Below are 14,956 nucleotides of genomic sequence, written 5' to 3' on the forward strand. Positions count from 1 at the left end.
GTTCCAAAAAGAGGTTAGAGAGTCCCCAACCTAACAGTGGGTGAAAAGGCATCTCTTTTGGGAGCTGGATTATGACTAATGAGGCCCCAGAATGGGGGAATATTGTTCTCAAGAATGTCAGGATAAGAGTGAATCCATAAACTTCAAGGCCAGAAGGGATCATTGTGATTATCAAGTCTGACCTCCTGGATAGCATAGGCCATAGAACTTCCTCAATATAATTCCTAGAGCAGATCTTTCAGAAAAACATCCAATCCTGATTTAGAAATTGACAGTGATGGAGAATACACCATGACGCTTGATAAATTGCTCCAATGGTTAATTACTCTCACTTTTAAGAGCTACACATTATTTCCAGTCTGAATTTGTTTAGCTTCAACTTCCAGGCACTGGATCATGTTATGCCTTCTTCTGCCTATTATCAAATATTTGTTCCCCAAGTAGATACTTACACACTGTAATCAAGTCACTCCTTAACCTTCTCCTTGTGAAGCTAAACAGACTGAGCAACTTGAGTCTACCACCACAAACCATGTTTTATAATCCTTTAATCATTCTCACAGCTCGTCTCTGAGCCCTCTTCAATTTATTAACATACTTCTCCAATTGTGTACACTAGAACTGGACAAAGTATTCCAGCAGTGGTCACACCAATGTCAAATACTAAATGTAAAAAAACCTCTCTACTGCTAATTGAGATACCAATAGAGTTGAGTGTCTTTACTTGCCTAAGCAGTGCCTCATCGTCTACACTGCTATTTATGCCCATGCTGAGAGGGTGTGTACCCTACACACCACCAAAAGGAGTGTGCAGTGTAGACATACCTTTACCAAGACCTACTACCAAGTTAAAAAGTATGAAGAGCCACTGCCCCTCCTATAAATGCTGTACACAGAAGCAAAGTACCACAATGCATCTAGCAAAGTGCTTATTAAAGAACTGTAAAACAAGTGACAATCTGAAAATTAAGATATTTTAAAGATCCTTAAATTGTCCATCCCTTTTGCTTCCCGTTAATAAAAAAATAACTTTTGTGAATATTTCTCAGAAGGCTAAAGCCTCACTGATAAAAATATTTATAAATGCACTATGCTAGCAATTCTACAGTTTATAGCCAAAGATAGACTTTCATTCTAAACCTGCATTTTTTTTTCCAATGGCTTACAGATGGCCAAAATAGCTTCAAAAGGGAAGAGAATGGGTTCTTAAATTTCTCAGGTTTTTCCTCAGAGCAGCCTTTCTGGAAAGAGGAAGAAAAATCTTTTCACTTGTAGGAATATGAAAGTAATTGTGTTTTCCAAGAGATAATTAAACAAACAAAAAAACAGTTCAGATACTTTTTCTGCACATGTCTCAAATGGTACTGTTTCTAGAATTCAAGAGTGGCATACGCATGGGTCCTTAATCTGAATCGTCCTTTGCCAAATTTAAAATGTAAAGATACAAAGTTATGGATGAAAATGGTATATTATTCCAAGGCACAATAAATTATTTGCCTTGAAGATGTCAATGCTGCCTGTTTAGAGCTCCATTGACTTCAAATCCACACGGGCACAAAGGTACAATTGCAGAATGGGTGGCTCCGGAGACTGATCATGTAGTAATGAGAGACGTCAGTGGGGCTCCATATGGGACAAAGGCCCTGTCTACACTCAGCTAATTACAGAATGGGGCCTAAGAATCCAACAAGTGTATTATCTAGATGAACATACATGTGGGTATCTGAATAGCAACATACTGAAATAACTGATGTGCACTGTAAGACAAAACAACACTACACCTCTCATCCCTTTATCCCTCCAATTGCTGTCCCTCTCTTATAATGGATTGGGTGAGACTTTCCTTTTAAGAAATGTCTTCACTGTGTTCTGTGCAGATATTGGATCTGGTCCTCTTCTACGCTAATAGTGTAAAATTGAAGTACTGTGTTGACTCAGGCCCACAGCAGCTGAATGTATGTAAGCAGAAAAACACATAATTGGATGCATTATAGAAATCTAAAAAAAAATACAGACTGAGTCCACCTTCTTCTGCTCCCAACTCCCTCACATCACTCAAAATATTTAATGACATATTTGAAAGGAACCCCTTGGTCTAGATGCCTAATGGGTACAGGCCACTGTAAATTTTGACATCTGGACGCCATATGTGCTCCCATGTACTCCACACTCGCCATAGAGTACAGTGGCTTGGGAGAATGGTCACCAAACCAGTTAGGTCCAGAAAGATTTAGACAGAAGGGATGTCTTGCCAGGAAGTGCAATACCACCACACACTCAAATCATCATCTCATTCACCTCATCACTGAGTTATCTGGGACAGTCTTCAATTTGAGTGAAGATCTTCTATCACAAAAATCAAATTATATTATATTACAATTTCAACTAAATATGAGACAGGATCAAATAAAACTTGATCACGACATAACTAGGGCCTTACCATCCTAAATCATGATCATTTTGTAACTTAACGATTAAGCTTAGAATTTTAATACCAGAGGAAGTAACTTAAACTTGGTCCCAAACAATGATGATATGCACGAGATGGGTACATACAGATATTTATAAACTAAAATGCATAAACAATCCTATTCCCTTGGTTTGCTTACTGATGGGATTTATCTTCCATTTCCTGCTTTGAGAAATGTTACACATTATGTTCTTGGTGTGGGTTTTTGTACTGTCTTGTTACTCTTACATACACATGGCTTATAAGAAGTAAAACAATGTTTAAGCCAGTGGTTCTCAACCAGGGGTACGTGTACCCTTAGGGGTACGCAGAGGTCTTCCAGGGGGTACATCAACTCATCTAGATATTTGCCTAATTTTACAATAGGCTACATAAAAAGCACTAGTAAAGTCAATATAAACTAAAATTTCATACCAACAATGACTTGTTTATACTGCTCTATATACTATGCACCAATGTAAATACAATATTTATATTCCAATTGTTTTATTTTATAATTAGAAGGTAAAAATGAAAAAGCAATTTTTCAAGTAACAGTGTGCTATGACACTTGGATTTTTATGTGTGATTTTGCAAGCAAGTCATTTTTAAGTGAGGTTAAATTTGGGGTTACACAAGACAAATCAGACTCCTGAAGGGGGTTCATTAGTCTGAAAAGGTTGAGAGCCACTGGTTTAAGATATAAAAGGCAAAAAGTAATTGGTTATAAAAAAAGGTATATCTGAAGTGACATTTTCAGTGATAGTCCAGTTGAGTTTTCCTCTTGAATCAACAGTGAAATGCTTATAGAGGATGCTATGGATCTGTATGCAACCAATGTATGCCAGAAGGATTGTGACTAGACTGTTTTCCCTCATACTGTGCCTCCTCAGCCAACAATTTAGGCTAAACCAGGAACAGATTAAACTTTTCCATAACTTCTTCCTTGTCACTTATGTGCTTATTTTATTTTTGTCTTATGAAGCTGTAGTCTTACTTTACTGTGTATATTAATGCCTATTCACTATAATACTGTCTCTTTGCAAATAGAGTAGTTGGTTTAAAAAAATTAAATACAAGACTACATGAGTGAAATTCTAAGGTTTTAGATTGCAACTGCACAGAAATAAGGAAAATCAAACATACAATTCCAATAGCATCAGCGATTCCTCCTACATTATTTATATTTTCTATGTAAAGTCAACATTACTATGTATAGTACAACAAAATATGTGCACATGTACTAATGTTTAAGTACATGTAATGATTATTTCATATATACACATCCAATGCTCATCAATTATTGATACAGGAACCACATATTTGCGTTTCCTGACTTAAACAATTCAAGTTTCGATTTTAGTGCTCCAAGCTATTTTTAAATAGACAGTTTGCTCAAGCAGAAAAGCTGGAGTTAGGAGAGCTGTACTACTATAAACATTAGCAGTCTCTTCAAAACTTTGATTGTTTGTTTTTGTGTTCCCTTTCCACCATTGAGTCTACATAAATCAGGGCGATTTAAATGAAATTAAACCATACACTTAAGTGTATGGTTTAATTTCATTTAAACAAGTTTTGAATTTACCTTTCAATTACAATCCTCCTTCTCAAGGACTGACATAATTAAAAATCTATTGAAATTAAACCAACTGTAAAACCTAGTTAGTTTAGCATGTTGAATCAATATTAAAGGCATTACATGTCTATGCTATTACCCCAACAGAATACATCACACGTGGTAATATGGCTTGTTTTCTTAAACACCAAGCAATTGTTTTAAGGAATATTATAGCCAGTGCTACAAAACAGTGACTGAGCTTTTTTCAAAATCTCAATATTTTAAGTTTAATGAATGGGAGAACAGAGCAGAGCTTTAACTTGCTGACATTCCGTTGGAGGAACCCTTTCTGAGTGGCAGACCCCCAAGGGGTTCCACCCTACCTTAAGACCAGGTCATGTGGCCTCAATGCCTCTGAGACTGAACCTCTGGGCTGCAGCATTCCTGCTTCACACCATGAGATCTGCTCACCAAGTTCAACTGAGATAGACTCTTGATCAGAGACTGGTACGCTGTACAGGAACCCATGCACTGCAGCAAGTATTTGCAGTGACACCAGGCAGTTTTTTTCAAAACAGTAGGATTTATTAGTCAACTAGAACATAGCATCTGGAAGTCATTAGGTTAGCATAGTGCATTCTGGCCAAGCCAGCCTTCCACCCAGTCAAGCACTCATGGAATCCCTTCCTGGCTCTAACTCTGTGTCTGACCAAAGGGCAGCCCTTTAAGCCAGCCACCTGACACCTTTCTCCTTTGTTCTCAGGCTGGGGGCTGTGCTCTGCTTCCCTGATGGAGGTAGGGGGGAAAATCTCCTTCCCCTGGGTTGTTGGTTGCTGTGAATATCCTGGCCATTGGGGTTCCTCTTGTCTTTTCAGATACTCTATTGATACAGGTCAGTTTCAGACCATCCTTTCATTCAACCCCAGACAGCTATGTGCATGTCTCTTACTCTGCTCCAAGAGTAGCTTTAACCCTTTTGCACCCATTGGGTAGCAATGCAAAGTACTGAGGGGAAACTGAGGCATGCACAGGATTCATAAAATTATTACAGACAAATCCCACTTCATCACACATCATGCATCCAACGAAGTGGGTATTCACCCACGAAAGCTCGTGCTCCAAAACGTCTGTTAGTCTATAAGGTGCCACAGGACTCTTTGCTGCTTTCATCACACAAGCATCTTCATTTTTTTCCCATTAAACATGATAGTTTATTTTCTCCCAATCTGTTCAGCAAATATGAAAACAGTCATCAAAAAGAAAATATTTCCCTATTGCCAGAAGCTGGTTTGCCATTTAAACGCAATCTGCTTCCAGGTAGCTGTCTAACCACTTGCATACCATTAATGGTTCAATTTCCAATTTTGGAAGCCAATATGCACTTCAGAACAGTTCTGATATTGAGTGGTTGGCAAGACTAATGAATGATTAGCAGATGCCTATGTCATAAAAGCATCCCTTTAGTAGAGCTTTTTCCAACATTTAGGAATCTTGGCCAACTGCCAACTTAAGTAGTTCCGCTCTGCCTATCTATAATTCCTCCTATAGTTTTACCTGAAGTTGCTATTCTCTCCTTCTGTAATTCATTAAGGAGGGGAAATGAACATGTAGTATTGCTGTAATAGAATGGCTTCTAGGTTTATGCCAAGACATGGCTGCATTTCAGAGACATGAATATCAAGTTCTGATTCACCAAATATATGATTGCTTAAACAAGCCTTGTTTCCAAGAGTTTTCATGTATTGGTGCAGTTGAACAAATACTTTTATATAGCTTAGCATCTAATAAATAGAAATAATATTCACAAACATTAATATTCTGAATAAAAGTGCACAGATACATTATTGCTTAAATAAGGTATGTTTTGGCTTTCACACCAATCAGTAAGAATGAACTTTAAGAAACAAAAACATGACTGAAGACTGCTTCATACGAAGTTCTAGTCTACAGATTTTAGCCACTATAAAAATTGGCGATTAAAACCAGCAACTTAGATTAGTCCTCCTAGATGTAAGACACATTTACCTGTTTCAACGGACTGAGAAAAACAGAATGACAAATGCATAAGAACCAACCCCCTCCCCACCCCACCCCACCCCACCCCACCCCGCTTCATGATGCAAAGATTATTTAAATACCCTCTTTGTAGCCTTCCCCATGGCCTTTAATTCTTTGAAGGTCTTCAGAAAACTAATCCCTATGTCTCAGGAAGCAGAGCATAATAATTAATACAGATTTCCAGTGCTTCAGCCCTAGTATAATAATTGGAGATATACCAATCTCCTAGGACTGGAAGGGACCTTGAAAGGTCATCAAGTCCAGCCCCCTGCCTTCACTAGCAGGACCAAGTACTGATTTTTGCCCCAGATCCCTAAGTGGCCCCATTGAGGATTGAACTCACAACCTTGGGTTTAGCAGCCCAATGCTCAAACCACTGAGCTATCCCTGGCTCACGACAGGCTAGCAGTGTGAAATTCCAACTTGTGATATGAATAAAGGGGTCATTGCAGTGAGATTACTGAATCTCCCTCTTAAGTACAGTATCCATTCCTACAGAAAGAAACTGAGGCCTAGTCTATACTACAAAGTTAGGTTGATGTAAACTGTCTTACAGTAACCTAACTGTAAGTGTCTCCACTAAAATGTAGCTCCCACCGACGTTGCTTGCCCACTACACTTAATAACTCCACCTCCGCGAAAGGCATAGTGCATAAGTCTATGCAGTTAGGTGGACACAATGTCAGTGTAGACACTGTGTTGCTTACGTTGACTGTTGCTGCCATTCAGAAACCATCCCACAATGCCCCACACTGGCAGTTAAATTGGTACAAGCGCTCCTGGTAAGGATGGGCACTGCCAACCCAAGGAGCGTAGTGTGGACATATAAACCAATTCAATTACTGCGGTGGCTGTACGTCAACATAACTTAGATCGACTTAATTTTGTAGTGTAGACTTGCCCTGAATCTTAGGCTATGGCTACACTAGAGAGCTTACAGTGGTGCAGCTGTGCTGCGGTAAGCTCTCTAATATAGTCGCTCTAAGTGGATGGGAGAGAGCTCTCTTGTTGGCTTAATTATTCCAGTTCCCATGAGCCATAGTAGGTATGTTGGCTTGAGAAGCTCTCTTGCCAACATAGCACTGTCCACAATGGCACTTAAGTCAGCATAAGTTATGTCGCTCAGGGTGGGTAGCTAATTTACACCCCAAGCGACATAGCCTAAGTCAACATAAGTTATGGCTACGCTACACTTTACTTATAGTAGAAACACATCCTTTTTCTCTCTCTCCCTCCCTCCCTTTCTTCCTAATGGAAGAAACACTCCTTCTTGACATGTTACAACTGCAGTTTAGCTGTATCCCATCTTCATAGCCTTGCACTCTATCATGACATTCCAGTGCTGCAGTCACTGGTTTCTTACTCAAAGATGAGCTAGCCTTCTGCATCTGAACTCTCACTTCTTTGAACTAAGCTGTTTCCTCAAAACTTTTGCATTTCTGTAATCCTGAATTGCTCTGAAAAGGACTCTAATTAGAAGAAGGGTGTGACTTTTTTTAATCATTATTTTGTGTGTTATTGTAATTCAGGTGCCTTTTAAGGTTGCAAACCATATGGATTTATTTCCTATAATTTAGGCCCAATCTTGCAAAACGCTGAACACCCACAACTCCCAATGTCTGTACCCCTGAAGAGCAATGGGAGCTAAAACACTTGGCATCTCAGCTGATCTAACCTTTAGGCTGAACCTATTTAACTGTGGACAACCAACAACTTTTGTCTAATATTTTATAGGTGGAAAAGTAGAGAAGCAAGGATGGGTTCAGGACCACAACTATCAAGCAGACAAAAGTGTGTGTCTGTATGAGGATATAAGGGAGGCTATTGAAAGAGCTTACAGACCTCTCCCATGCCCAGAAATTGTCTTGTCACTGCTGTTTATAAACAAATGGGAGGGAGGTCTGGAATGAGTGGATGCAAAGAAAACTCTCCTCTTAATTCTTTCAACAGTCTCTCACCAGTTTCAAATAAGTCTGTTTTTAAAATACCTCCTAAAGCAAAGCCTAGTGATAAATATAGGGCCGTGAGCATGGAATCCAGCCCATGGTTAACCATTCTGAGAGCATATAATTTTTTTAATTTCCTGACCTCTGCATGTGTATTTGCTTATCTCACACGTATACAGGAATAGTCTTTATTGTATTCATCAATACTATACAACTGCCTCTGTCTACACAGATTTGTAATTTTATTAACTGTTTTGTCCACAAAAGCAAGTATTTGCAGTTTCTAGAATCCTACAAATAGGTATTTCAAATACAGCATAAAGGCTCTTTTCAAAAATAAAGTGCACTGGTGTAGACAATAAAACAGTAATGTTCAATTGAGTTTGAGATAAATAGAATTATGAAGCACAAGTTATGCTTTAGTATCCTATTATAGGTCATATTTTTATGTCCTTACTCACACTTAGCAGTACTTTAAAACTCCACAAGTGGTCCCATTTAAATCACTCAATGAGTAAAGAATATTCGATAGAGAATATTTATCAGTGCTTAGCCATAGTGATTTGTACTCCATAAATATATACTTTGGAATATTTCATTTTGAAAACTGAACCACTGATATATTCTTACACAAATTCTCTGGTCCTCTTTAAATACCCCAGCCCCACAATGTAACCAGTTTTTAAATTGTAATGGTTGGCTAGTCACAGTTTCAGTATATCTTAGTTACTGCTATGCCTACGTTTTCCATTTTCTATTTTAAAATATTAAAAGCAGGATATTTTATATATATTTCTTCCAGCCTGGCATTTCTAATTGAAAGTAAATAAAGTAGTTCTTAAGAACTTGTATAGTCACAGTTAAACACAGCAAAGGTACAGCTGGACATTTTAAGTTTTGGGGGGGAAGGGGATTGTGGGAGGGTAGGTTTTTTTAAAAAAAAAAACAAAAAACAGTCAGCTTTCAATCTGCTTGGATACATTTTACATGTGAATACTCTAATAAATGAAACATTTTTCCTTGACATTTTTTCCCCAAAAATTTACAATATTGACATTAGTATTCAGCTCATAATGGTACCCTTCAGAATATTTCAAATTACTGTTTCCTCTATTAAAAGAATGTTACCTGCATTTATTTATTTTAAAATTAGCCATATAGTAATCATGATAAACTTGGAGTGGTTATATTTTAGGACACCAATAAAAAAAAAAGTACAGTAGTTGAAAATATGTCACTCACCTTGTGCATTACAATACACCACAGGTTTAATTATCAGTTTAACTACATTTGAGACAGACCTGAAAGATGTGCAGTCACTTCATATAATGTGGCATTATATTTCTAGCCATACCACCTTGAGCTATGACCCAACTCAGATCTCTCAAATTAAGCAGGGTCAAAATAGGTCACTACCCATATGGAAGACCTAACGAACACATAGGTGCTGCAGGAAGTGGTTGTGGTGATTCAGAGAAAATAGTTCCAGCTACGAAGACAGCACTGAATCAATGCCTTAGCAGGTGATGAGGTAACTGCACTGTTAGAAAATCTAGCTGAAAATGAGATTGTATGAAAAAATAGTCTTGATCATGGAATCAACAGACTGTAGCACAATACATATGCACAAGGGGGACGAATTAAGTTTGGACAAGGAACCTTAATTCTGGCTTTTCCTACCTTTTGAATGCTTGACTCCACAACCCGAATATACTTTTAATATAACTTGTGTGTAATAATAGCTACGTTATAATATTATCCAAAACTGAGAGGGAGGGAGAAAAATCAGGTTATGGTACTCTATAGTAGAACTATACTAACTTAGGGCACCTGAAAACATTCCCAAAACTCCCTGCAGTACCACATCTCAGGGTTTGAAAAAATCCTTTTGTAATCACCTAAGAATAAGTGAAATATCTGAGATTTATGAAGCCTGTTGTCTCAAAGGCCCTATCTACATTACACCTCAAGGGAGATTCACAGACTTTAAAAACAGGGACTTTATTATGATCCCCCAGATGGGGGACCCACTCACACAACTGCTATATTTTGTAGTGTAGGCTCCATAGCATGTATTGGGTTTTTCTAAAACCATGGCTTGAACTAATCTAAAGCTTTGGATGTACAACCTAAGACAACTGTGAGCATGAGTTACAATCTGATGGTGGTTTGGTGACCAATGTACAACAAGGTTAGTGTCCACATAATAAACACCTTCACAATTGGCACCTTTGTTAGTAGTCTCAGTGGGGAGGAAAAAAGCCTGAAAGGAGACTGAATTAACTTTTCACTGCTACCTGCATTCCCATCAGGTTAGGGATGAGGCGCATTGGCTGGCAGGGCAGTCTGAATGTACTTGCACTGCCCAATGCTTCACCTGTGGACAATGAATTCTAAGGGAAACAAAATTGAGTTCAAAGGAACTTCTCAGTATGATTTTCCAAAAGGTAGCCTGGACTTCGAGAACCTGATCAGAATAAAGCTAAGGTATGCAAACTACTTGGTATAGTCAAAATTCTTCTTTAAAAAGGGGAAACTGTCCAACTGGAGAGGAACTGACAGTGCTATCAGTGTGGTACTCAGAACTCCCATTGTCTTCAAAAGGCATCTGTATAAAAAATGAGGTTGGGTTATCCCACAAACACAACACACCTACCTACCCACAATGCTTCTTGTATCCCACTGGTTTCATTTGGGTTAGGGAGAAAAAAATCAAGGGTCTTTTTCCCTCCTTTTGTCACTTTGAAGTGGGCAGTTCTTACAGAAAATATCACAATGAAAATCGCCTTAGCAGGCCCAATACTTATTCTCTGATTAAATAAAAATGTAAAAGCTCTCTTGTCACATAACATGACAAACAAGGTTAAAAGGTTCCAAATATTCTCTAACTTCAATTTTTCCTATTCATGCATCTAAACCAAAATATAGGACCTGATCACTTACTCTACAGAGTATTATTATATTCTTATAAAAAACAGTCTGACAGGCCTAGTGAGATAAAAAGGTTTGTAATTAACTATATTAATTCTATTAAAAATATGCAACAAGGAGCTCTCCTCCCCCAAAAAATGAAGTGATAATCAGCAATGATAATTTTTCAAGAGTAACAGCAATGTGCAAAATTGTCATATCGAAGTATAAATCCAGTTGCATCTACTCTCCTTGCCTTGCCAACTTACTCATAATGGGAAAAGTTAAAGCACTGGTCCTGAGTCCTAATTTGAATGGGGTTCTTCACACGGTCCTCACGGACTTGATTGCAGGACCTGGGCCTATTGTTTTATTTGCCAGTCAAAAACACCCAGAACCCTCTAACTTGCCTTGGGTTTGTACAATTCTGAATGCTCCTTTGAAGTAACTAAAGCCTGGCAGTCTACAAAAAAAAACTGCAAATGGTAAATCAAGTTTCCACAAGAAAACATCCTAGCAAAATGCTCTGAGTTAAAACTATAGAGCTCAAAAATGGCTTGTGAGGGAAATCAATTTCAAAAGGATGACACAGTCTGCAAATATGATTACATTACACCCCTTTATGTTAACTTAAATTTATTTTTATTTAACATTCTAAAGTACACCAGGACTTGTTTTATTTTTTCTAATTGTGATTAAATAAATGGTCACTTCTAAATGAAGAAACAATTTCCACCCAGAGCATTGCATTATGCCAACGGTTTTAAAGCAACAACTCTCATTCACGTTAAACAGGATTTCTGCTTAAACAGGGATGGTACGTACAAGCCCTGAAAGTTCTATACCAGTGCAATCCAATAATCCTACCATATAATACCTCTAATATTCACTTAGAAGGATAGCAAAACTGCCACAAATCTGAACTTCCTGAAAACCTTTGCCAAAGTAAGGGTTTGGACTGGTGGCAGTGGCACGGGATGGTGTTTGACTTCCTTTTAATCATGGCCTTTGATGGCGAATAACCTAGGGGATGCTGACTGACAGTTTGTTATAGTACTGGATGGATGTCTACAGTTCTATTTTAGAAATCTGAAGAATTAAAACTAAATTACCTATGAGTTTAAGTTGTAAGTGCACCCCAAGGGGTGTGATGGAAATGCATTTCTATAAATGCAGCGGGAAGAATAGCCATCTTCGTTAGAATGTGCTGAGCACATACATCTATGCCCTAATATTAGTACCAGCCAACTCTTAGCTTGCTGTGTGTCCCCCCCCAGTAATATGGTGCCTTTACCAGGTTTGCTTTCAGCCTATGTAAGCTGTCAGGCCCCAGTGCCTAGGCAGTAGGCAAAGTGCTGCTCTCCAGCTGTTTGACACTACTGCACATACCCTCGCAAGCAAGGCGGGGGGGGGGGGTCACTTGCAGGTTAACCTCAGGCTCCATCGCCGTGCTCAGCACTGAGCTCAGCCTGAGCAGATGACCGCCTCGCCCTTCCATGCCAGCCGACACAAAGAGATTTTTTTCGGAGGTAACTTTTCCTCTTGGCCCTTTTCCCTTCCTACTTCCCTCCCCACAGCCTGGTGTGGCGCATCACACGCGCTGGGCGCAAACACAGCCCCCAGCAGCACCAGGAAGGAAAATGAAATGGGGGGAGGGAGGGCAGAGAGAAGAGACAGGAAAAGACAAGGAGTCTGGGCAAGTAAAAGCCTCCCGTGGCCCTTGCCAGTCCCAGCGGCGGCACGGCGGGGAGCACATGGAGCTCCCCAGATGACATTTTGTTTCCTGTCGGGCAGCGTGGCCCGAAGGGCTGCACCGGGCGTTTGCTTTTTGCTCCGCTTTCTCGCGGCGCAGGGCGGCGGCGGCCGGCCGGAGCCCGGGGATAGGGGCGAGTCCTAACTCTCGTTCGCCCTCTGGCAACGCGCCGCCGAGGGCCCCGCTCGCAGCTCGGGCCCGGGCCGGGGAAGGCACAAGTTGCCCATCACGCTGCTGATGCTGCAGAAACCAGGGCAAACCCCCGCCCTCCAGCACCGCCCGCCGCCCCCCTCTCACCGCTCTTGCTGTCGCTGGGAGCCGCGCCGGCTGCAGTCACCACTCCGCCGCCTCCGGCCGTGGCCGCCGCGGCCGCTGCTCCTCCCGATCCTCCAGCCGCCCCGGCCGCGCCGGCCGCCGCTCCCATCGCTGCGCCCGCGGCCGCCGCCAGGGCCAGGGCTCCATTTTCCTGCTCGTCCCCGCTGCTGTTAGCGCGCTTGTTCTTCTTGCCCTTGCTGCTCTTCTGGTTCGGCATCGCGGAGCTGGAGCAGGCGGCTGCGGCGGCGGCTGCTGGTGAGGAGGCGGCTGCTGCTGCTGCTACCCCCGGCTCATTGCGGCTCCATTGCAAACAGGGCGCCCAGGAAGCAGAGAGGAGCTGGCTGCGGCTTTCCCAGGCTGAGTGCTCCCGGCCCTCCCGGGCGGGCACCCACGGCCAGCCCGGCCCAGCCCCGCCGCGCACACACTTACACACCCAGGCGCCCGGCCCGGCCCCGGGGGGAAGCAGCGCCAGGGGAAAAGGCGTGTCCCGCTTGTTTTGATTCTGCTTCCCCTACTATGGCTCTCCTCCCGCCCCTCTCGGCTTCCTCCTTTCACACGCACTAGCGCTGGCTGGTGACAGAGGGAAGCCGCGCAAGTTAAAAGGGCGGGGGGAGCTGAGCTCCACCGGGGCAGCAAAGAAAGCAGGAGGAGCTCAACTGGGACCTGACCCCCTCCCTCCACACCACGGCCTGGTGGCTGCCAATGCTGTAGAAGGGGGTTGCCATACAAGGCTCCTCCCTTTGGCCTAGCAGAAGCCTCACGTGCTCACAGCAGAAGGGAGCAGTTCCCTGGAAGATCTGCCTCATTTCCTGAAGGAATAACCTCCACAAACGCAAGGAGGGAGGCAGCGCAAGCTTGTGTTAAGTGTACTTCGCTGGAAATGCCTCTGGTCTTCTCCCTGGAAAATAGCTGGAGCTTTGTTGGCAGGGTTGTTAACACTGTATTTCAAAAATAAGGGACTGTTTCTTAGCACTCCTTCCCCACCCCTCCTCCTGATATTATTATTAATAATAACGATGATAATAATAATAATAAGTACTCACCTATAGTCACATCTGGTATTTCTTACTGCCTTTTGCAGCACTCAACAACGCCCGGTTTTCTTGTACAGAGATGAAAAAACAAGGGATGTTCCTTGTAATAAGGGACAGTTGGCAACCCTAGTTATGGAAATCAGCCATTGCCCTTGTGTACTCCGTAGCCAAGTATTGTGCAGTGATATGGACCAGAAGTAGCCACACTTGACTTCTTGAAGTCCAGCTGAACACTGCAATGCCGTGCATCACTGGAACTCTCAAGTCGACCCCAACACCTTGGCTGCCGGTGCTGTCGTGCATTGCACCTCCATCCATTTGGGGTGATGCTGCAACCCTTCAGGAATTTCAGAAGACTGTGGAAAACAAATATCTTCCCATCTTAACAACATCCCTCACCACTGTTTGAAGTCACATAAGCCCCTTTTGGACCCATTAATTTAACCTTCAACAATTCAACTTCAGCCTGATGAAGCTTGGAAAGCTGAGTGGAATTCACAAGAAGTCAGAAATAAACACCTCGTGAAAGACCCAACACAAAAGATCTCTGGCTTCAAACTCCCATGAAGCTCATGGGCAACCCTAAACCACATCCGCATGAACTATGGCAGATGCGGATAGTTGCTGCACAAATGGAAAATTAAAGACTCTTCAGTGTGCAACTGTGGTCACTCAGAACATACCACGGAACATATAATAACTCAATGCCCAATTCAGAAATACAAAGGAGATATCACAGCATACACTCTCCTACTCCAGACGCAATTATCTGCCTTAACCATCTGAATATAAAATTATAGTTGTTGCTCTACATTTACATCATCCATGTGAAGAAGAAGACTGAGAGTCCCACAATAATTCACAACACTGATTAACACTGATGCTAATGTCCCTGAGCTTGTGCTTGCCAGTTTTTGGACCAGGTTAACCCTT

At 41.5% G+C, this 14,956-nt stretch overlaps 1 protein-coding gene and 1 long non-coding RNA gene across 5 annotated transcripts in view; one reads left to right on the forward strand and one right to left on the reverse strand.

Moving 5' to 3' along the window:
- The window catches only part of HECA (hdc homolog, cell cycle regulator), a 30,796-nt gene extending 17,193 nt beyond the window's left edge, over positions 1 to 13,603 (reverse strand). The window contains exon 1 of one of the 3 annotated variants that reach the window (XM_039531256.1): positions 12,972 to 13,599. In XM_039531256.1, coding sequence (XP_039387190.1) covers positions 12,972 to 13,206 — 235 coding nt within the window. In that variant the 5' untranslated portion in view covers positions 13,207 to 13,599. Of the gene's footprint in view, positions 1 to 12,971 lie in introns of all 3 variants that reach the window. The other 2 variants (XM_039531257.1, XM_039531258.1) reach the window with 2 other exon arrangements.
- LOC120401361 overlaps positions 1 to 14,956 on the forward strand; it is a 34,861-nt gene that overhangs the window by 105 nt on the left and 19,800 nt on the right. Inside the window, exon 1 of one of the 2 annotated variants that reach the window (XR_005596399.1) lies at positions 12,388 to 12,450. The exons of the other annotated variant lie outside the window; for it this stretch is intronic. This is a non-coding gene — a long non-coding RNA (uncharacterized LOC120401361). Of the gene's footprint in view, positions 1 to 12,387; positions 12,451 to 14,956 lie in introns of those variants that run through there. 2 annotated transcript variants of the gene reach the window in all.

This window comes from Mauremys reevesii, linkage group 3, assembly GCF_016161935.1.
Source record: "Mauremys reevesii isolate NIE-2019 linkage group 3, ASM1616193v1, whole genome shotgun sequence".
Lineage (NCBI taxonomy): Eukaryota > Metazoa > Chordata > Testudines > Geoemydidae > Mauremys > Mauremys reevesii.